At 43.4% G+C, this 22,131-nt stretch overlaps 2 protein-coding genes across 2 annotated transcripts in view; one reads left to right on the forward strand and one right to left on the reverse strand.

Annotated features, from left to right (window-relative positions):
- Positions 1 to 19,375, forward strand: part of LOC138603753 (FERM, ARHGEF and pleckstrin domain-containing protein 1-like) — a 58,983-nt gene extending 39,608 nt beyond the window's left edge. The window contains exons 8-28 of the mRNA XM_069675650.1: positions 592 to 739; positions 1,307 to 1,402; positions 1,512 to 1,678; positions 1,767 to 1,835; positions 1,927 to 2,002; positions 2,239 to 2,431; positions 9,689 to 9,900; positions 10,843 to 10,932; positions 13,165 to 13,298; positions 13,615 to 13,696; positions 13,798 to 13,859; positions 13,947 to 14,122; positions 14,201 to 14,331; positions 14,421 to 14,489; positions 14,582 to 14,671; positions 14,790 to 14,872; positions 15,251 to 15,363; positions 16,787 to 16,947; positions 17,738 to 17,845; positions 18,205 to 18,356; positions 18,516 to 19,375. Of these exons, the coding sequence (XP_069531751.1) occupies positions 592 to 739; positions 1,307 to 1,402; positions 1,512 to 1,678; positions 1,767 to 1,835; positions 1,927 to 2,002; positions 2,239 to 2,431; positions 9,689 to 9,900; positions 10,843 to 10,932; positions 13,165 to 13,298; positions 13,615 to 13,696; positions 13,798 to 13,859; positions 13,947 to 14,122; positions 14,201 to 14,331; positions 14,421 to 14,489; positions 14,582 to 14,671; positions 14,790 to 14,872; positions 15,251 to 15,363; positions 16,787 to 16,947; positions 17,738 to 17,845; positions 18,205 to 18,356; positions 18,516 to 18,591 (2,488 nt within the window). The 3' untranslated portion in view covers positions 18,592 to 19,375. The remainder of the gene's footprint in view (positions 1 to 591; positions 740 to 1,306; positions 1,403 to 1,511; positions 1,679 to 1,766; positions 1,836 to 1,926; positions 2,003 to 2,238; positions 2,432 to 9,688; positions 9,901 to 10,842; positions 10,933 to 13,164; positions 13,299 to 13,614; positions 13,697 to 13,797; positions 13,860 to 13,946; positions 14,123 to 14,200; positions 14,332 to 14,420; positions 14,490 to 14,581; positions 14,672 to 14,789; positions 14,873 to 15,250; positions 15,364 to 16,786; positions 16,948 to 17,737; positions 17,846 to 18,204; positions 18,357 to 18,515) is intronic.
- Positions 19,376 to 19,499: 124 nt separating this feature from the next.
- Positions 19,500 to 22,076, reverse strand: LOC138603662 (gamma-glutamylaminecyclotransferase C-like). The gene is made up of 2 exons (XM_069675537.1): positions 22,022 to 22,076; positions 19,500 to 21,076 (listed from the first exon to the last, which is right to left on the reverse strand). Exon 2 carries the CDS (start codon positions 21,061 to 21,063, stop codon positions 20,560 to 20,562), a length of 504 nt encoding a protein of 167 aa, XP_069531638.1. The 5' UTR covers positions 21,064 to 21,076; positions 22,022 to 22,076; the 3' UTR covers positions 19,500 to 20,559.
- Between the last annotated feature and the right edge of the window lie 55 nt (positions 22,077 to 22,131).

The following is a 22,131-nucleotide window of genomic DNA, read 5'->3' on the forward strand; positions in this document are numbered from 1 at the left end:
CTCCCCCGCAGAGGTGGCTGCCCACAAACACACCGCTTTGCACTCCCTCCGTGCCCCTGGGACCGCACGTTCACACACACCTCATTTACATTAGAGCTGTGACTCCCCCACCGCTGTTTGCAAACACTTCTATTTGTTTTCTGCAGATTTAAACTCCCTACAAATCTTTCCACAACCACACATAGGAGCTTGTGTTGATTATTTGTTATTCTTGCACCGTGCACCTCTCTCTCTCTCTCTCTCTTTCTGTGGGCTCCTGCTCTCCAATCCCTCAACCACTACCCGACGCAGGAAGGAAGTGGCTAATTCAGCAGCTTATACAGGAAACAGGAAGCTATTTTCAGATTTGTGAGGAAGCAAACTTCTTATGTGGCAGGTTTTTTTTCCCCGTCCTCTGTGTGGAGGGTGCTGCTATCTCATCCTGTGGTTTATTATAAGGAATGGAAATATGGAACAAGAATAGAAATAAAAGCAATTAATTATATATCTTTTCTTGCTTTAGCTCGAGTTAAACAAGCTTCTTATGAGCTGGTTGGTCGATATATTAATGGATTAGTCATTCATTGATTGATGAATCGTCCTCCTCCGCAGCGGGCAGACCCCTGCAGAGTCAGACTACCAGCTGCTGGAAATCGCCCGGCGGTTGGAGATGTACGGCGTTCGTCTGCACCCGGCCAAGGACAGAGAGGGGACTAAGCTCAGCCTGGCTGTGGCGCACACCGGCGTGCTGGTGTTCCAGGTAAAATATGAACCTTAGATTCACTCGCAAATAAATCTGCTTTAATGTGCCTTTTTCCAGAGTCGGGCACTTGGCGGCATATCTAGGTTAGAGGTATGCGTTGTAAATTCCTTGAATGTTTTCTTGAAAGGAGTGATGCATCATATCTTTTCCGTGTTGTGCTGCATTTATAGACTTTTGCTGCTTGGATACGGTTATTAAAGGGCCAGTTCGCCGATTTTCTCAGTCCTATCATACTGTTATGGGGAGCTAATGTCATTATGGTTGGAAAAGACCAGCTTAATGGTGGGTTTTGCTTGTTTCCTGAATCCAAAATGGGATAATAAGTGGAGGAAATTTGGAAGCACATGTATGCTATGTGTTTTGGATTTTTAGATCCGTTTTTGGGGGGCTGGAAATGCTCATTTTTGAATGCTTAGAAGTGAAATCAATTGAAAACGCCTGCAGAAATCAAGCCAAAAAAACTGTTTTATGGGAAATATTTAACACACACACAATTCCCCTCTAAGATAAAGAAGTTTCCATGAATATTAATCAGCTTATTCTTATGTCTTTCCCTATATTCAGGGGTACACAAAAATTAACGCGTTCAACTGGTCGAAGGTCCGCAAGCTCAGCTTCAAGCGCAAAAGGTTCCTGATCAAGCTGAGATCAGACCCCACTGTAAGTCCGGATAACTCATCCTTCCCCACTTCCTTCCTTATAATACTGAACACTTATCTATCCTCCTTTCTATCTATCGCTTTATCCATACTTTCATGTTTCTGTGCAGCAAAGCGCCCACCACGACACGCTGGAGTTCGCCATGGCCAGCAGGGATTGCTGTAAGATCTTCTGGAAGATCTGCGTGGAGTATCACGCCTTCTTCCGGCTCTTCGAGGAGCCCAAGCCCAAACCCAAGCCCATCCTCTTCACCAGAGGATCCTCGTTCCGCTTCAGGTGAGGAAAGGACAGAAAAGGGAAGGAAACATTTGGCATTTGTCTTTTAGTTGTTTTTAAATACATGCTTTCCTCTGTGTGTCCGCAGTGGTCGAACCCAGAAGCAGATCATCGATTACGTAAAAGACTCTGAGCTCAAAAAGGTCCCATTTGAAAGGTGAAATTCCCTCCTTTGCTTGAATTCCTCCAGAAACACAAGCACCAATTCTTGGATGAGACAAACAAAAGTCTTTCCTCTCCGTTTTCAGGAAGCACAGTAAGATCCTGTCCAACTTCAGCATGTCCCCTCAGTCGTCTTCCTTCAGATCGCAAGTGCCAAAAGAGGTGAAACACACAAGCACTGACCTCAGGAGGATTTCTTCCATTAGATTCTATCTCTTGTATTTTCCTTGTGAATAAGCTTGTTGCACACATTTATCGGCTCCTTGTACTTGTTATTATTACATGTCTGTATCTCTCGTTTAAATCTGAAGCTGCCCTGGAAGCGTTCTTTAGTCCTGAGTGGCTCCTTTGTTCCTGCAAACATCTTCAATATCTTTCCTGCCTTTCTTTCCTCGCAGAGTGCCATGTCTGTCCCGTTAGCAGACCAGCCTGACTCCTCCAGATTGGGCCATCAAGCTGTGTCTAACGGTTCAGAGGAGCCGCCGGCCGCCGCTTCCTCCACCAACGGCTTCCACGTCACCGACCCGACTCAGTCCCGACAGAACCACAACGGGAACGGATCGGCGCCGGACCCGCAGTTCCTCAACCCAGGTCCATCCTGCAGGGCAAACAAAGGCAGCAGCTCGTCTATCCCTTACATAGACTGCAGCGACATAGACAGTGAATGTGATGTGGGAAAGAACAGCAGGGCCACCAGGGGCCACGGCAATGCAAACGACAGCAATGCGGATGAGAGTAGTGTGTATAATAATAATAAGAATGGGAGTAGTGGTCGCAATGGGGGGCAAAATGGGGGTTTATTCGGGGTTGTAAATGGGTTCTACCACACCAATCACCAGGGGCTGATGCAGCAGCAGGGAATTATTGGGCTCCAGCAGCCGCAGCAGCAGCAGCAGCAGCAAGTTATTCTGGGTAACAGAAGCGCTGTAGATCAGTCTAACAAGCTTAACGGGAGTCACGAGCTAACAGATGATGAAATTCTTCCCAATGGAGGTTCGTATCATGGCCGCCTCCCGCTCCACAGCACGCTCCTGGATGAGATTTTCCAGGGTCGAGACAAGCGGGGTGCAGCAGTAGGGCGACCGTTAGGAACCGGGACTCGCAGTCAGTGCTCGAGCCCAGTGATCAGCAGCTTCCACCACCGCACGAACTCCCTAAGTCACGCCGAGATGACGAACGGGCACGGGCAGCCGCGGTCGCCGCCGCGCTGGGATGACGGCGGACATTATTTCAGTAAACGCCCAGGAGCTGCCCAAATGGAAGCTCCCGCTATCCCGCCGTCATCCCATCCTCCTAACCACTACGGTAGCTACTCCCCGATCACCGCGAGCCGTACCGCGCCACATTTCGCCAAACCGTACAACAACAACAACATGAGGAACCGCTCTGACACCGATCCGTTCATTCTGAGCGGGATGACTTCCACCCCGATCAAACACCACGATCGCTCCGGGCTGCACGGCCAAGCTCCCGGTTCAGCCCCGATGGAGCGCAGAATGATTATAACAAACGGAAACCACACCGGGAATCTTATCGTTCCAGGTCAAGCCAGGTCTAATACAGTTCAGCGGATGTTCGGACGCCACGGCAAACCCGGTAACAACAACAACCTGAACCAGCCGGTGCAAATGATCGACGGCTCCACCAGCAGCGGCACAGACACGAGCGACACAGAGTCGGATACAGGCAGCAGCGCGTACAGCCAGCCGTTAATGTACGGAAACCCGGTCGCCGTCAGCTCCATGAATTCGGTGAACTCCAACGGCGTGAATTCGTCCCCGCTGCCGCGTAGTAAGTTCAGCTTCGGGAGTCTGCAGCTGGAGGAGGGGGAGGACGGGGAGGGAGACGAGGAGGAGGTGTGTTACCAGTTTAATGAGGAAGGTTTGGCAGGGAGGGTTTTCAGCTGCTGAAGGGCACATTAATTAAGACTTAACATATCGTTAATAGTCAGTTATTGTTATAGAAGAAGTACTGTGAATCCAGATACTTGTAGATCTAGTCTTCCTGTTTACACTAGCTGTTTTACACCTTATATATCATAATCAAAAACACTTTTTGTACAGGTTTTAACATATTTTTGGAGTAGGGACATTAGGGAATTTTTCACATTTTGTAGGTTTTCTACTTAAGAATAGAAACTGCCCTAATTTACATTGATTCGATAATACGTCTGTTGTTTAATCCCCACTTTTGTAGTGAATTTTGTATGCAAACCTTTGCTGTGGGAATCCATTTTAAAGCTTGGGAGCACTTCACCGAGCCTTTTGTGAAATGTGCAAGAATCAGCAAAGGGTAATGTTCATAGAAACATCTTCCTTACAACGTGCCATGGCTTAAATACTGTATATTAAGTGTAGATGTGTGTGCAGATAATATGCTGGAGTTAGGACGTTGTCAGACTACCTTTACGTGTTGGATTGAAGCGTTTGTGGGGAAGATTATTTTGACAATTCTTCCTGTTTTGCTTCAAAAGATCATTGATATTATTCATTTAAAGGGGGGGCATTATGCTGTTTCACATTTTAAGACGTATATATAATGTTACAATGCTGGATGTTTAAACTAAACGTGGGTGAAGTTTCAAATCTGTAGGTAAAAGTGTGTTGGAGTAATCGCCAGGCTTCTCAGCTCGCCAGAACGACACACAGTTTATTCTACACGCTGCACTTTGTGACCTCACAAGAGCTGGCCAATCAGAAGAAAGTGGGCTTGTAGGGGCGGGGTTTCTTAAAGGGGACGGAGCTGACTGAGTCGTTTCAGAGGGCCCGCTCAGAGCACCAGTTTGAGTTTGAGTCTTTTTAACTGTAAATGATGCTAAGCTACGCTACAGGTATCACAAAGTGAAATATGAAGCTCGAAATTAGCATAATACCCCCCCTTTAAATCTCCAGAAGTTTTTGCTTGTTGTTTAGCGAGTGAATTAATGAAACAATAGTGAGATCAGTTTGAAGGCGGCAGTGATTTTACGCGAAATATGACACTTTGCTCCTTTTCTCGGTCGTTCTCCCCTTTTTAAGAACTCTGTTTGTTGTAATGATATTTAGCTTTGTAGAGTCCTAATGTAGCATTTTCTCTATATGAAACTTTTGTACTCATGTGACTGTTGTTTGGTGCAATAGAAGGGCTTTAAGAGAAAGCTGGAGTCTGTGAAAGGGTTGTAATAATGGGAATCATTGGAGGTTTTTCGAGGGGGAATCGTTGGAGTTTGAGTCTGTGGTTGTTGGACAGCCGCAAGGAGAATGCGGTTTGTTGATATTTCCCTTTAATTGTACAGTTTATCGGAGCGTTCTTTGGTAGAGAATTGATTGTACTTAGAGTAATACACTTGACTTGGTAGAAATGTGAATCGGTCATTTCTTTGGAGCACTTTTTCTTTCTGTCTGTCTGTCGTGGGCAACCTGCACTGTAATTTGGATGTTTGTGGTAGAGACTTTTATAGTGTATTAATGAAGGAAAAGATTTGCATCAATTTAAACAGCAGTGAGAGGATGAAGTTACCTTTTATATCTGTATTTTTGATAATAACTCATGCGTCAGAAGATGTATGTGGCGCCTGTGCTCTTTATTTCTTTCTTTTCTTTTTCTGTTCCACAAACACAAACGCTATCATCCTTAAACCTGTCTGCTTTGCTCGGCTCGGCCCCTGTCACGCACCACGAGCGCACTCGCACAGAAATGTTAGCGCACCGTTACCTTTCACGTTCTTCGGAGGCTGTTTTCACATCTTTTTTTTTCAATGCTGTTTGTTTCAATGCTGTTTATTGAAGATGTGCTGAACGTCCATTCCCACCACTGTCGTTTGCTGGCTGTCTGCTCACTACGACACATGCTTTTGTTCGCACTGCAACACTGAATTGGATTACCTAAAAGAGAGATGCACTTTTTCAAACACTGAACTTCAGTTGGTCTCTCTGCCTCCTAAAAAACAGAGTCGATATTTTCCAAAAACAGACAGTAAAAAATATTAATTATAATATTTGCAATCTAAATTACCCAAAAGATAAACAAATGACGGACTGTTTTTTGCTGTCTATCAACTTAATTTAGTCTATGACTAATTCCTGGCAAAGCTCAGCTCTCTCAGCTGTACTTTTTTGCTAATGATTAGCAAATGTTAGCATGCTAACACGCTAGAGTTTGATTACAAAAATGTTAAACATTATAGCTGCTAAATATTTGCACGTTAGCATTGTCATTGTAATGAAGTGCATCCGTACTTTTAATTTCCCTTGATAACGAGTGATTTTCCGGTTCTTTTCCTCAAGATCTCGACTTACGTTTCTCATTCTCTCAGGAAAACAAAGCTGGTTTCCCGTTATAACGGATTAATATGGCCCGTTATCTCGAGATAGCAAAGCTTGTTTTCTCCCATAATGAGATAATTTTCTGGCGATCTAGAAAATAGATAAAAAAGAAGATAAATAAGTTGAGATCTCGAGAAAATGACCAGAAATAACTTGGGAAAATGGAGTAAATCAAATGTATGGATGCATGTCCGCTAAGGGCTTCCGTACGTTAGCATTCAGTCCGACTTTGTTTTTTGGGAAATACAGGCATTTTTTTTTAGATTAAAATTGGATAAAGTTCTTTTCTAAATTTGGAACACCTTTAAAAAGATACTAAAGAAAGACTGGCTCGTAGGTGATGCAACTTATTTAAATTGTACACTTTTACAATTAGCACTCAGTCATTTAACAGTTACCTTCTTAGCCAATTAATAAACTCTGACTCAGGGAGCCTCAGTGCTCCCTAAGCGATGCTTAAATGATGTTTAATTTACACATTGACTAAATGTTACCAGGATGTTTATCATGTATAGTCACCTTCTAAAGCCAAACAACCTTTTCTTTTTCTAAGAGCTTCTTCCTGAAAATGTTCATGCTTCATGCTTTGTAAATGCACTGTTTTTCCAGCATGTTTTCTTTACTCTGAATGCATGTTAACCAGGCGAGCTAAGTCCCTGCTGTCCTGTCGTTCTGCTCTGTTTTTGGCTTTGCTGTTTCTGTCATGGGGCTCAAAATGGTTTCAAATGTTTTGCAGGCATTTTGTGCATATGACACAACATTCCCGCGGGATATCACAGCTTTCCATGATTAAGGAACTGTGCCATGTCTTGTTAAAATATTTAGAAACCATTTGTGTTTTTGCCCCTGGGTTTCTTGGCTGTGCTCGAGGAACAAACATGGCTGACTCAACTCCAGTACTCTTTATAACAGAGAGCGAGAGGGCGGAGGTAGACAGATACATGTAAAGTAAAGCTTAATGCAAATGTAAGTGAAGAAAATATAAGACTGTAATGACATTTTATTCTGTAAGGCGTGAAAGTCTGAGTATTGTCAGGAGATGGACACACGTGCATGAATACTGGAGTTGAGTCCTCCTTGTCCGTCCTTCACTTCCTGTTTCCAACAGCACTTGCAGCACATCACTTCCATTGAGGCGTTTTGTAATTTAAATGTGTTGTACATACAGTAACCGACTGATAGATTGTGATTTGTATTGATTTTGTAATTTGTATGTTAATGGAGTTAATCTGAGCCAAATTTGCTAGATTTACTTTTAAAGGAAAATGTAGTTTTTTTCTGCGTTGTACATTCTGCGATCGTGTTTGCCTGATAAAAGACTGCTGAATTAAATAGTTTGACATTATAGGAAATATAAGAGTTAGATGAGAAGAATGATACCACTCTTATGTCTGTATGTTGAAGAACGAAGCTACAGCCAACAGTCAGTTAGCTTAGCTTAGCACAAAGATTGGAAACAATGGGACGCAGCTAGCCTGGCAAAAAATCCACCTATTAGCACCTTCTAAGATTTGTTATTAACACTTTATATCTTGTTTGTTTATTTTAGATAAAAATTGAAGTGTAAAAACGTCGTATAATGTTAGCTTTGGATATGCTAGCTGTTGCCCCCTGTTCCGAGTCTGTGCGCTAACGCCAGATAAGCTAGGTTAAGCTAAGCTAAACAGACACGAAAGTGGTGTCAGTCTTACTAACTTACTCTCGGCAAAGAAAGAAACAATCGTATTCCCTGAATGTCAAACCATTTTTTAAGTTCAGGTTATCAAAAAGGTTTGAGGTTGCATTTTAGCATCACATTGTGCTTCCTTTTTCTGTTTACATAACACACTTTTTACTGACTGACTGACTTCTTTTGAAGGAGTAAAGCAGCTTTCTGACTCTTCTACTTTGCTAAATTGATTGGTGGCAGTTTTACCCTTCATGTCCTTTATTTTCTTTCCTTGCAACAGCCGTAAATTCACCTTAAATACTGAACACGGAAAGGTTAAACTGCTACCAATCTCCTGAAAGAGCTGCTGAAAAGTGATCATTTTTCCCTTAACTCACACTGACTGTATCGCCTAAAGACGCACTGACTCACTGGTTTTCTTTGTCACTCTTGTAACACCTTGTTTCCTGCACACCTGTCCTTTTTTTTCATCACAAAACACCTCCTGGTTTTTATTTTCTTAATGTTTTACTCCTTCATCTCTCTTTTTAACACTGTAACTGATTTTGTGCACTAGTGTCAATAAAAAAACGACCTTGTATGTTGGAAGAAAAGGGACTCCAGAATTTTCTGTAGTAGGAATAGATGTCCAACTCCCCCATGCCCCGCGCCTCATACACCCACCTGCATATCCTGCTTGAATTTTGACCCTCCCCTCCCGCCGTATCTTGTGTTGTGGTAGCTAGACCGTAGAGTAGCGGTTGTTCGTTTTTTCAGTTGTGCGCACGCGATTTGTCCCGTTCCTGTGTGTTTTTAGCTTCTGTTAGCGTGTTGTCTCACTTGTGTTTTGTGTTGTAGTAGTTTTTTTTGTTTCCGTAGTGTGGTAAGTTCTTTTATAGCACCCGTCACAGATCTGCACTCAGTGGTTGCCATTTACCCACGGTCCAGTTCTCTGTGGAAACTTTGCATCTGGGCAAGTATACAGTCATAACTTAGTACCATGTAGCGTTGTAAGCATCTGTAGCGACGCTAGCTTTAGCCGAAACTCTTCTTCTTCTTTCTTAAAAAGTAGCAGGAAGTAGATCTGAACGAGAATCAAACCAAATTCCTTTAAAAAAACGATGATTTTTGGGATCATCGCAACTAGCAAGACTATATTAAATCCATAGTGCATTGTTAGGGGTATGTAAAAGCCGATATTATAGTGTTTTTATGTTGTCGTTGTCGCAATTTATAGAGCAAAAACTTTTTACTTAATAGGGAAAATAATTGGCACATTAACCAACAATAAAATGCAGCGTCAGACCTTATTATCTATTTCATCCTTATTTATTGCAGCTTGACAACTTCTTTTTACTCACCCTTATAATGCACACATGGCATTGAGTCTTGCAAATAAGCTGATAATCCAAACATTTCTTGTTATCTTTTTGTCCCTTTTTACAAGATGAGGATCCAAATGGAGACATAGAGTAGATGTAGACTCCTTCAGAGTTGAGCTGGTAGCAGTTTGTCATGTGACAGCCTGCTTGAACATGACATCTGCTCGTTTTTAGTCCCTAGCTTAAAGGTTGATTGTGTAGCTTTTTCTAACCTTGAAATTCATCGCCACACAGTTTGAATAATTTCTGGGAATAAATTCAAATCTTGACCTTCTTAATGCAGGGTGAATCTTAAAGTCTTTTCCTCCGCGAAGGAAAAATTGCAAATAAGAATTAAATGATAAGGACAAATGACGTTGGCAGTGAATTTCATGAAAGTAGCTGGATTATATAGAAACTATTTTAACTCTTATCCTCTCCTACATCTTCCCTCTTATCTCACTCTTTGTTCTCTTCCTGTCCCCGTCTCCCTCCCCTTCTCCGTTCTCCAATTTTCCTCTCCTCCGCCCCGCAGAAAGTCCCGGTTCAGAGGACTCTCCAGCGGGAAGTCCTCATGCGGTCATCAACGGCAACGGCTCGGTGAACGGACAGGGCACGGGTGGCATCGGCCTCCTGCACGGTCCGGGTCAGAGTCCCGAGAGACAGCAGCTATCGCCTCTCACCAGCCCGCTGCTCACGGACGCAGGATGTGTCCGGCATGATGATGAAGAGGAGGCGAGGAGGAAGGTGGGCATAGAGAGTCGCTGAAGGAGGATGGCTTGAAAATTCACCTGAAACATTTTTAAAAAATTGCCACAAGGAGAATCAATAAAATTTGCACTTTATTTAACCACAATTATTTCTACCCACAATGCACTTTCAGCACTTATCCAGCCATTAGCAGCCCTCCTGTTGACATGTCCGGGCCACTTCCTGTCATGATTACAACTACTCGTTATGCACGATGTACATGCATGCTTCAAAAGGTTGAAATATACAAGGAAAAGGTTGTAGACAATATTTCCCTACAGATGTGCAGGGGAAATAAGATTTAATATATATACCATTTGCAATATTTTCCACCAATTTTTTTCTTAAAGGACCAGTTCGCTGATTTTCAACCTCAGTCCTATCATGCTATTATGGGGAGCTAATGTCATTATGGTAGGAAAAAAATGCAATTTCGCTCTGTGCCTCTGGAGGACGCTATCCGCTTCCCCAATGGGCCCTGGAAAACCAAAGCCAGGGAGCTCGCTAAACTACACTTCCTCAATCTAGGACGCCCGCCTCTGATGTCATGTCTCATTCAAAATCGTCAGGTTTGAAAAGTAGACTGCAGACCTGAAGATTTTTTTGACGATCCACCGATATATTCTCGTCGTATTTCGGATTCTGTACCGCTCTGCACGGTAACCAAACATTTTTCCCAAAACAAAACAACGAACTGAAAGTCAGAGAAGGAGAGAAGGGATCCCTCTACAAAGAAGGGCATACATGCAAGAGATGTCGTGTGTTCAGAGGAAACAGAAAATACAAGAATATGGGGAAACAAAATGTAAATATTTGGTGGCGTTATAATGCAATCCAGCAGATGTTCTTTAGTGTTTGTTTTGTTCCAACTGTTTTTGCTGTAGAACAAAGATTCTCAGTGGAAAGGTGAATCAATCTCATCTTTGTGTTTGTGTCCAGAAGTTTCCCACAGACAAGGCCTACTTCATCGCCAAGGAACTGTTGACCACCGAGCGGACCTACCTCAAAGACCTGCAGGTCATCACAGAGGTAAGGAGCACATATTTCTACACATTTCTTGTCTACTGCCACGTGGATGCAAGCTGCAATTGTCAAGAGAGAGAGAGAGAGAGAGATGTTTGAAAACCCACCTGACCAGAAGCGATGCAAGCCAAGAGTAAACACGTTTACTTAAATACACAGCCCTGCACAGCACACAGAAGAGCCCCGGGACTGGAAACGTGACTCAAAACTGGTCTGAAATTTGGGGAAAGTGAACCAGAGTTGGTCTTTTACAAGCTCATGTGTCGGGACAGTGAGCCAGAGTCGGTTTACAGCCTAAATGTTTAGGAAAGTGACCTCATTCTGGTCTTTTTGAAAGGCAGGGAGCTAAAGTCTGTTTTTATTTTATATTATGAACCAAAATCACAAACTGGCGGCTTTTTATTTTCATGTGATATTAATATTGCATTTGGTTTCTAGTGCAGTTTCCAGTATTTCGTCTTTTCCCGAAAACGGGCTTTTACGTGCATTTAGTTTGGCCTGAAGACCGAGCTTCAACATCTGAGGGTTTTAAGAGCTTTATTCTCGTGCAGGACAGATGACAGATGAAAATACATCTTCCAAGCGAGCATATTTAAGCCGCCCAACTTGTATTTTGTTTGCCTAGACAGAGTATTAGCTCCCGGCTCTTTAGTTTACGAGCAAAACCACAAAAATTAACACAAAAGGAAAAACTCTGCGTGTGATCAGAGTGGGTCAGACTCGCCTGTTTTTACTGCCTGTTACTGACAAATAAGAGGAAAATCAGCAGCAGGAGGGTAAAGAGTCGAGACCACCTGCCTGCTGATCTATTATATTAAACTGAGGTGACCTTTGACCTCTCTGCAGGGTGAATAAATATCATATTTCCCCTCTCTTGTGTCTTTTTCTGCCTCTCAGCTGTTTTTCCTCTCAACAGTAGTTTCCACTCTCTTTGATGTGGGAGGAAGGCGTGCGCTGGCACTTTTTAAAACCCTCTTAAATATTTTCTTTGGCTGGCACCCTCCTCCACCTCCCTCCCTCCCTCTCTTTTCTCACCGTCACCCTCCCTCCCCCACAAGTCCTCCTGTGACACAGCTGGACGCTCTCCTGTCTGCACTGGCTGTCATAATGGTGTGTGATTTATTCTGAGAGGGGAATATAACACCTCTGTGTCAGGGGTTGTAGGGCCAGGAGGGTCACGGTGTGTGTGTGTGTAAGCGCAGTCCTGTGTGTAAGCTAGCTGATCCACAGTGCAAACAAATGTCACACTGCCTTCAAGTCAAATCACTCATTCAGACCCAGGGCCTCCTGCTCAGGGTGTCACCTGTTATCTTATCAGCATGTTGTCTATTTGTTTATGCATGTAGTTTCTCATGTATCTTACCTTAACTTGGGCGGCAACCAAAGCTTATTTTCGTTATAGATTATTGTGAGAATTAATTACTTGATAAGTCATGAGTCATTAAGTGACTAGTAACTATTAGTATCAGAATAAAGTGGGAAAAATGCATAGAATTCCAGAAAGGGATCTTTACATTGCTTCTTTTGTTTGAAAAAAGTTAAAACGAACAATTTATTACCACTTTAAACACAGAAAAACAGTAAAAAGAGATTTTTTTTGCATTTTCCAAGAAGAAAATGTCTTAACTTCCTGCTCTGCTTTACTGTAGAGCCACTTGACTTTAATATGGCTCTCAGATAAAGCTGCAAGTACTCTCCAAGGAGGCTTTTAGTGTTAACCACGCTGAACTACCGTAAAATCCGAAATAGAAGTGCACCGGAATATAAGACGCAGCCTGTTTTCGGTTTTCCATGGCTATTTATAAATAAAAACGGGCATACAAGTTACTTAAACACTATTTCAATTTATTTTCCATGTAAACACACACACAAAATACAGCCTTCCATCTGTTTTCGCCATGTCGAGTTTGCAATTTGCTGTTAGCTTACTGGCGCTGTAGCTAGCAGCCTACGGTAACGGCTGCACTGTCTGGCGATCATGACGTCGCGTGTCCGTTACGGCGCATGTCCGTGACGAAGCGTTAGCTAGCTTACAGCGCCATCGTGTGGGTAAAATACCGCAACACAATAAAATACTTTCGTGCATTTTATACTGAAAAAATGTATTAAAAGTGCGTCTTATACATCGAATTTTACGGTACAAGGAGAGAAAATCTACCTTTTATTTGATTTTTGTTATCAGTGAAGAATGTTTTCTGTTTTTTCCACTTAACCACATGTGTGCATTTCTCTCTGTAGTCCTTCAAGAGCCTTGCAGGGAAAGAAGAGGCCTTCCCAGACTCCATTAACAACCTGATCTCATCCAGCTACGATCCCGTCTACCAATTTCACCAGGGGTTCCTCAAAGAGGTGGAGCAGCGTCTTGCACAGTGGTCAGTATCCATCTGTTCCTACTGAGACACGTTTGTTACACTTATTTTAATTTAAACGCCTGAAAAATATTGGTATTGTTTGGAAAAATGTAAGAATTAATATGGGAATCCTGTCTGTTATTCCTGTCATGACGTACGCACACAAACCTCTCTTTTGGAGGCAGCCCAATGCCTTGCTGGTAACAGAAATGGGATTGTGGGAATCGAGTGAAGATTTTCCAGGCATGTGCAGCAGAAATGAAGCTCTCTACTGACATCTAGTGGTGGAAACGTGCAACTGCATCTTGAAGAAACTTGAATCTCTTTCCTCTTTCAGGGAGGGTCGCTCCAACGCCCACATTAAAGGAGACTATCAGCGAATTGGTGACATTCTTCTGAAGAATATTCAGGGTCTGAGGGTAACTAAACCTCCTTCTTATCCTCATTGTCAGTGTAAACAAAAGAAGTAGAAGAGTTGTAGTTTATTTACATGTTTCTTTTATTTCTTTTGCATCTGCAGCAGTTGACGATTCATCTTCAGAAACATTCAGAGTGTCTGGTTGAACTGGAACGGGCCTGCAGGTAGGTATCATGCAAACAATACTGTAATAAAGCAAAGGTGATAAGGACATACACAACCCTCATTCCTTCCTCCTCTCTCTTCCTCAGGTCCAGCAGGAAGGCCGAGGCCGTGTGTCGAGACTTCGAGCAGCAGCGAGTCTGCTACCTGCCCTTCAACATCTTCCTCCTCCGCCCTCTCCACCGCCTGCTGCACTACAAGCTCATCCTGGAGCGGCTCTGCAAGCACTACCCGCCCACCCACGAGGACTTCAGGGACTGCAGGGGTACGTTTGCATCATCTCCTCCTTTCTTTCCTCCCTCATACATCTCTGTTTTTATAACCGTATTTCTTCTACCTGCAGCGGCCCTGGCGGACATCTCTGAGATGGTGCTGCAGCTCCAGGGCACCATGATGAAGATGGAGAACTTCCAGAAGCTTCTAGAGCTGAGGAAAGATCTGACCGGCATCGACAACCTCGCAATCCCCGGGAGGGTGAGACACTTCTTCCTAATACTTTCTTTCCATGTTTAAGGCATACATTCTTCAGCTCTGACGTGTGACAGCCCCTGTTTCACTTACAGGAATTCATCCGGCTCGGTTGTCTCAGCAAACTCTCAGGGAAGGGCCTTCAGCAGAGGATGTTCTTCCTGGTACGACGTGTTTGTGCTTTTCAAAGTAAAACGAATAAAAAGCGACAGCAGAAAAGAATCATTTGTTTTTTGCCTTTCCTTTCGCTCTCCAGTTCAGTGATTCGTTGGTGTACACGAGTCGAGGAATGACCCCGTCTAACCAGTTCAAAGTTCACGGGCAGCTGCCTCTGTATGGCATGACGGTACGTGAGCGTATTCCCATCGCAACATGCTTTTATTTTGGCGGGATAAAAAAGTTCTTCTTTGTTTCTGCATGAAAATAAAATTGTTTGTTTGATGTTGCCGTGTGTGCTTTTGCAGATAAGAGAAAGTGAGGAGGAGTGGGGAGTCCCTCATTCGTTCACCTTGTTCGGACAGCGGCAGTCAGTGGTGGTGGCAGCCAGGTATACATCCCATAAACACTCATAAACATATAGAGCAATGAGAAATAAAAAGACATTAAATAATTCCTCTTGACACATATCATCCATTATGAATGAAGCTGCGTCTCTAAGAGAAACACTTTTAAAGATTCATGGAGGTCAAACTCATAAAATATGGATTCATGCGCTATAAGACCTCTGGCACAGTTTGCTCATCCGTTAATTAAAGTGGACTCTGCTCCCCTTTATTCCCTTTCTATCGCTCACGTTTTAAATGAGGCTTTAAAGTACAGATTGTGTTGTGTACTGCGACCTTTGTTATGGCGTTTAAATAGATATGATTGTCGGGCTCTTCATTGATGAATATATAAACATTATATCTTCTTTGTCTGCGTGCAGCTGTGCGTCAGAGATGGAGCGCTGGGTGGAGGACATCAGGATGGCCATCGACCTGGCGGAGCAGAGCAGCAGCCAGAACACTGACCTGCTGTCCACCAGCCTCTCTGACAACAGTAAGTCTGCCGCAGCGTAAAATCTGGCAGCTATTTTAGATTTAGTCTTTAGGCGAAAGAGGTGTAATAAGTATGATCAGGCACGTACCTGTCCAACAGAAAGAAGGCCAACTCTGCGTCGCTCTTTCGCCGTGTTTGCTGTACCACATAAAGCCACAGAACGAAGCCGTGCAGTTACAGTAGCTCATACTGCACATTTCTCTCTTGATTTATTCGCAGCGTTGTTGGTTTGTACTAGGGATAGGCCGATTATCGGCGCCGATATTCGGCATTTTGACTCATATCGGCATCGGCCTTTTTTTTGTTTGTTTTATTTACTTTATTTACTGCAAATGAATATCGGCTCCAAATATCGGTTATCGGCCTCCTTGACTACTACTAGTCGGCATCGGTATCGGCCCTGAAAAAACCATATCGGTCAATCTCTAGTTTTTGTGCGAAATAAGCACGCCCCTTTTCTCTGAGCACGCACAGAAAGCCCGGGTAAACAGCCTTCCTCATATATTTCGCGTGCGTCGTTGTCAAGCTGGGTCGGATTCAGGGAATCTGCACGCCCTTCAACCGGTTCAACCAGTTACAGGAATGCATTGTTTGTACTTTGACAGACTGATAGAGGCACAGTTGGATTTTGAATGTCCGACAACCCACCACTAACATTTTATTCCCGTCATGTGCGTGTCGCCGGAGTTTCTATTATCAACGATCTATTTTTAGCGCTTCACTTTGTGGATGTAAAATACAAAAATTGGACCCTAAACTATTTAAAAAATGCTCCTTAAAAGGAGCCAAATAAATGTGACTTTATGATGAATTAACGGCAAGTTTTGTTGAAAGTTTAGTCATAAAAAGTCGCCTATGAAACCATTTCCTCCTCTGGGACATGTTAGCTGGATCATCTCCTTACCTGCCGTTCACATAACATCCACTTATATTTCAATCCACCTCCCCCTCTAAGACAACAGACAGCTGCTTTCAGCACCTCATGAATAATCTCCCTGCATCGTTCCAGCTGGTCTTTCATCATATTTTTAATGTCACCTGATATAAGCAGCTCCGGGCTCCAGCTGTCGCCTCTTTTTCCTCATTCTTCATCTTAAACTGCTGTCACGATGTTCAATGAACCTCCACCTGGTGACCTTTGGTTTGACGTCTCCTTTGTCCCTCGGCTGTGTACGGTTTAAACTTGAACACTTTAAGAGTATTAGCTTACAGGTTACAACAAAAGGGTTATTTTCCTCCTCTCTTTTGTCTCGGCTGTTTTGACACAGCTTTGATTACTGTTTTGGCTCGCGTCTTTGTTCTGTATCAAAGATCAGCAGCCGTGTTAAAAACATGAATGTGCTGCTCGTACTTTGTAATGCTGTTTGATTTAAGGCCGGTTTAGTTTTTGCTAACACTAATGTTTGAACCTGTCGTCCTGCAGAGATGTCCGAGGACGGCGGAGCTGACCTGGAGTCGGAGGAGGAGCTCTGCGGCTCGCGCTCGTCTCTGGAGCGCCAGGGTCAACGCGGCAACACCACCGTGCACGTCTGCTGGCATCGCAACACCAGCGTGTCCATGGTGGACTTCAGTGTTGCTGTGGAGGTACCTGAACGGCTGTTTTCCTCTCTGTGTGTCGTCCTGTTTAGCTCTGTGTGTTCGAACACTCGTCCACTCGTCTTTTGCTACATTTCAATCTCTGTCCGTCCACACTGACTTTACTTAAAGCAAGTGATTCGGCCTGTGGTTCGTGAAGGCCCCGTCTGTCGTTTGCTGGTACAGATCACACAGCCCGTCCTTTAGTGACACCTGCTGGTGTAGAGAGGTACTGCGACAGCCGCAGCCAAGGGAGCTGCTCCGGAAACAATGGGCCTCATGCGAGAAGCGATATACGAACACATTTTCTCTTATTTTGTTCTTGCTCATTTGTTTCCGGGATTGTCTCACCACATTCTACGATAGATAGCGACTTAACAGACATTTATTTAAATGAAAATCGAGATTATTACTTTAAGTTGACTTAAAAGTACTTTGATTTCGCAACTGCTGTAGTGCTTCTTCTTCCTACTTCTTCCTATTTCTTCTTCGTCTGTGCCCGATTTGCACACGGCACAACGTGCACCTGCCCTTATATGGTGTTGACTTCTCTTATTTCTTCTCTGAACAGAAAATGTAAGAGACCGTTGCTGCATGAGGCCCGCTGACAGTTTGAGGATCAATGTGATAAAATAAAGATTACTCGGTGTTCTCGGACACCACAATATGTCCCGGTCTTGCCCTAGTGTAATCAGGGCTTCTTCTCTGTGTTGTATTCCTACATTTCTAACACTTGAACGCCACCAATGACTCATTTTGGTTCCCTTTATTCAGCCTCTCGTGTCTTCTGTGTTTCCAGAACCAGCTGTCAGGCAACCTGCTGAGGAAGTTTAAGAACAGCAACGGCTGGCAGAAACTCTGGGTGGTCTTCACCAACTTCAGCCTCTTCTTCTACAAGTCACACCAGGTCAGATACAACACATAAAGTGGTGTTGGTATGGTCTAGAACTTTTCAGTTTAAATGGTTGAAATGACCCTTGAAGCCTCTCCCTTGAACGGCCACTGTCCAATCCTACGTTAGCAACCGTAACTAGGCGCTGGAGGCCTGTCAAGCTTTCAGAACAGAATTCTGGATGTAGCTTTCAGTTGGTATCGTCGTCCTTTCTTTGGACTTCTCCCGCTGATATTTGGACAACAGGCATAGCAACAGTAACCAAGGGGGGCGGGACTTAGCGATGGGTCAGTTGCATCAAAGGAAGCAGACTTTTGGTCAGCTGAGAAGTTACCAATTGATGATCACCTGTCCTTTGTTGCCCTTGCCGACAGGATGACTACCCCCTGGCCAGCCTCCCTCTGCTCGGCTACTCCGTCACCGTCCCGTCTGAGTCGGAGAACATCCACAAGGACTACGTCTTCAAACTCCACTTTAAATCCCACGTCTACTACTTCAGATCGGAGAGCGAGTACACCTTTGAGAGGTACCGTGTTGTCCGGGTTTAAATGTATTGATATATACGTATTATGTAAACAATCTTAAAGGCGTATTGCTCCACTTTTTCATCAACTAAATTGACAAATGGGAATGATAGCTAAGTTAGAACCAACGACATGTAAGCTTGACTTTTTGTCGTCTCCAGGTGGATGGAGGTGATCCGCAGCGCCACCTGCTCCGCCAGCCGCTCACTGCCGAACGCCAGAAAAGACCTTTATTGATGAATCCCCTCGGAGAGACTTCCGACTGCACAAACACCACACAAAGACTCGAATACACACTTACACGCGTCACTCCTGAGGTCACCTCCTGCACACACACACACGTTCTGCACCACTAGTGTCTGATGTCATTTTACTTTTTTCCGCACCAAACTGGCAACACAAAATCTTGCTGGAAATCTTTAATTTTAAATGTGTGTTGGTGCCGTTACCTGTTGTTCGTTTTCATACAGATGTAATATTCACCCCGATCATGTGTCCTGTTTACAACAAGGAGGATTTTATCTTAATAATGAAGCTGACTGAAAATAATATAAGCCAGAAGTATTTTGGACGGTATCATGTTTGTATTTCATGTGGTACATTGGTTAAAAATCCTTATAAGAACACATTTTTAATAATAAAAAATGTATAAAAATCTTAAAGAGGAGCTGAACCTGGAACACACTCAAGAGTATTTTTATTTGTCTGACAATCTTATAAGTTGAATTAAATGTGTTGCCAGTTTGGACACGATTAGAAAACATCCGTCTTTTCCTTTTTGTAAGGCGACTTTTTGTACAGTACTTTGATACACTGTGAAATGTTCTTTGTTTTTCTTCTTCCGTGTTTTCCTGTAAGCTGTTATTTCATAAACGACAAAAGAAACTTTCTGCTTCCGACGCCAAAAAGAGATTTCACTGGTTTGTCTGCCAAATACCCTCTCTTCTGTAATCCCTCCAGTGTGCTGGATTTTACTCTTATAAATAAAGTTGAGAAACAAATGTGTTGATATAAAACAATGAAACAACAGAGCAGATGTGTGTTTGTTTTCTCTTTTCTTATGAGGACAGAAAGGTCCCGACAGGACAACAACAGAGAAACAATTCAGGAGAACACAAACTGGAGGTTTTGGAACTAGTGCACATTTTATTTAGTAATGTTAAAGTGTAAACAGGTAAAGTCATCAAAAACCCCTGAGAAAACATTGTTACAGTTCTGGATAATGCAGCTTGTGTCACAGTTACACAAAGATTGCTGTTTAGGATACTATAATGTTAACAGTTAAAGAGGAGGTGTTATGCTGTTTCACATTTTAAGACATATATATAATGTTACAGTGTTGGATGTCCAGACTAAACGTGGGTGAAGTTTCACATCTGTAAGTAAAAGCATGTTGGAGTAATCCTCTGCAGGCTGCTGTGAACGCCAGGTTTCAGACAGCCTTCTCCAGTTGCTTCACTTTGTGATGTCACAAAGTGAAGGAACTCTTAGGCCATGTCCACACGGAGACGGGTTTAGGAGTAAACGCCAAAGTTTTTTGTCGTATGGTCGTTTCGTCCACACGGAACCGGCGTTTCAGGAGCCCGTATACGCTAATTTTTGAAACCGCCTCCCAGAGTGGAGAAATCCCTAAACGCCACCCTGGCGTTTCCGTGCGTACAGCATATACGGATCTTGAATCGCGCCACCTCCATACGTCGCGCATGCGCTAACCCCACCACCACCACCACCAACAACAACTATGGTGGACTACAGTGTCGCGCTCGTTTTGCAGAAGCTACTTAGCTTGATATCGCTATTACAGCAAAATCTTCTCCTCGTCTACCACCGCCAGCAAGAAGAGGACTTCTGCATCGTCTTCAGATACAGTTTTTATCTGTAAATTATGTTGAGCTACTCCACAGGTATCACAGAGTGAAACATCTAGCCTAATATTCCACCTTTAAAAAATGCTAGCTACTGATTAGCCAAGTGTCAGAGACCTAAATGAAGATAAAGTTCAAATAGTTAACAGGAAGAACTTGTTTTGGATGTGCCACCCACCTAATCATTAACCTTCCCTTGAATAGCTTTTATTTTGAAAGGTAAAACATACAGAAGAAAACTGTTTTAAAGATACATTGCATTTTGTAGGAAGTGGACCACTATATAGGGAGGCTGTTTGTTCAGGAAGAATTGGAGCATCATATTTTCTATCTAATCTTCTTACTCCACATTGCCACGTCGCTCTCTTGACTCTCTCGTCTCATACTCGAGCCCGTGATCTCCATGCGAGTCGTAGCTCTCATAGCAGGGCAGAGAAGGCCAGTCCGGCTGGTAGGTCGTCGTGCTGTACACAAACGCCTCAGTGATGCTCCCTGCTGTCGGCCTCTCCTCCCCCATTGTCTCCCCCACCCACTCCTCCACTTCCAAATTGACCAGAGTCCTCTGGTACATTTGAGGGACGCTTTCAAAGTCGTCCAGGAATTCCAGCATCTTGTCGTCCACTTTGTAGATCTCCCCGCGGACTTTGTGGCCTTTGCCGGGGATGTTGAGGAGGAAGGGGATGTTGTGTTGGGTGGTGATAATCAGCGGGTATGTTTGGGTGGTGCGGGCCGAGGCGAGGAACTCGGCCTTGCCGTTGGAGGTGTCAAACATGCGGTAGTTGTTGGGCTGCCCCCTCTTCAGGGTGCCGTAGACGAAGACACGCGCCATGTGGAGGAAGGACATACAGCACACAGCCCTACAGGAAACCAAAGAAGAGTTTAAGTCATCTCAAATAAGCGTATCTCGTTACCGCTCACATCTGAACATATGCTGCTTTTCTTTCTTATACATGATAAAAAATATTTGTTAATGTCAGTGGAATCAAAGACACACAGTCTTGGATGTAGTCCTGTTGTCAGCTGGACTACATGTTCGTCTCAAAACATACAGTTCGGTAAACAACTGCAAGCACATCTGAATGTCTGCATTAGTATGTGTAGCTTGCACGTATGGAACTAGTGTAAACATTAATTAGAGGCATGCAAACATCACTGGATGACCTAAAAAGTGGAGCATCTCTTGGATTCTCATTATATTTAAGCGTTTAAGATGCAGAAGCGTCTTTGTGACCTTAAGACCTGACCTGACTGAAGCTCTTTGGACTTTGTTATTGCAAAGTACATCAGCTCAATAAATTAGAGATAATCTCTGAAACACACTATTGTCTTAAGATCAATAAGAAAAGGTCATTGAACTACACCCTGTCTGTATAGGAAGTAATAAACTAATAAAGTCGTACCACAGTATAGGATTATTAATAAATTAATGTGTACGTCGCCTTCATGTTGCTGCTTGTAAAAATGGGTGTTTTAAACAAATGTAGGCCAACCTGAACACGTATTGTCAACGCAAACATTCAAAGTAATTAAAAACCGTTTGTAAGCAACACACAGAGATACCATAATGATAACACTACAACAATGACAGCCTTATGCAATCACTATAATAAAGCCGCTGCAATAAACTTTTATTTTCTAGCTGTATAAACGGGCAATCGCAGTCCTCATTCCTGTTCGAGTGACGTATACGTCAAATAACCCTGGAAAAATCATCAAAGTGTCTACGTTACAGCCCGAATGATAACGTGTCAATTGCCGTTAACGACTGCCGTTAAAATAACACTAATGCTCTACTGACTTACCGAGAATGAAGGGTCAGTTAGAAGAAACGCTGACTCCTCTTTCAGACCATACGAGAGGATGCCAGAGGTACGCATATGCGCAGTAGCGACCGAGATAAAAGCATTAATAC

This window comes from Semicossyphus pulcher, unplaced genomic scaffold, assembly GCF_022749685.1.
Source record: "Semicossyphus pulcher isolate SPU_LCO1_2020_fin unplaced genomic scaffold, fSemPul1.0.p SCAF_24, whole genome shotgun sequence".
NCBI classification, from domain to species: domain Eukaryota; kingdom Metazoa; phylum Chordata; class Actinopteri; order Labriformes; family Labridae; genus Semicossyphus; species Semicossyphus pulcher.

Excerpts from the sequence above, each read along its gene's own strand:
- LOC138603662 (XM_069675537.1), bottom strand. The coding sequence starts at position 21,063 with ATGTCCTTCCTCCACATGGCGCGTGTCTTCGTCTACGGCACCCTGAAG.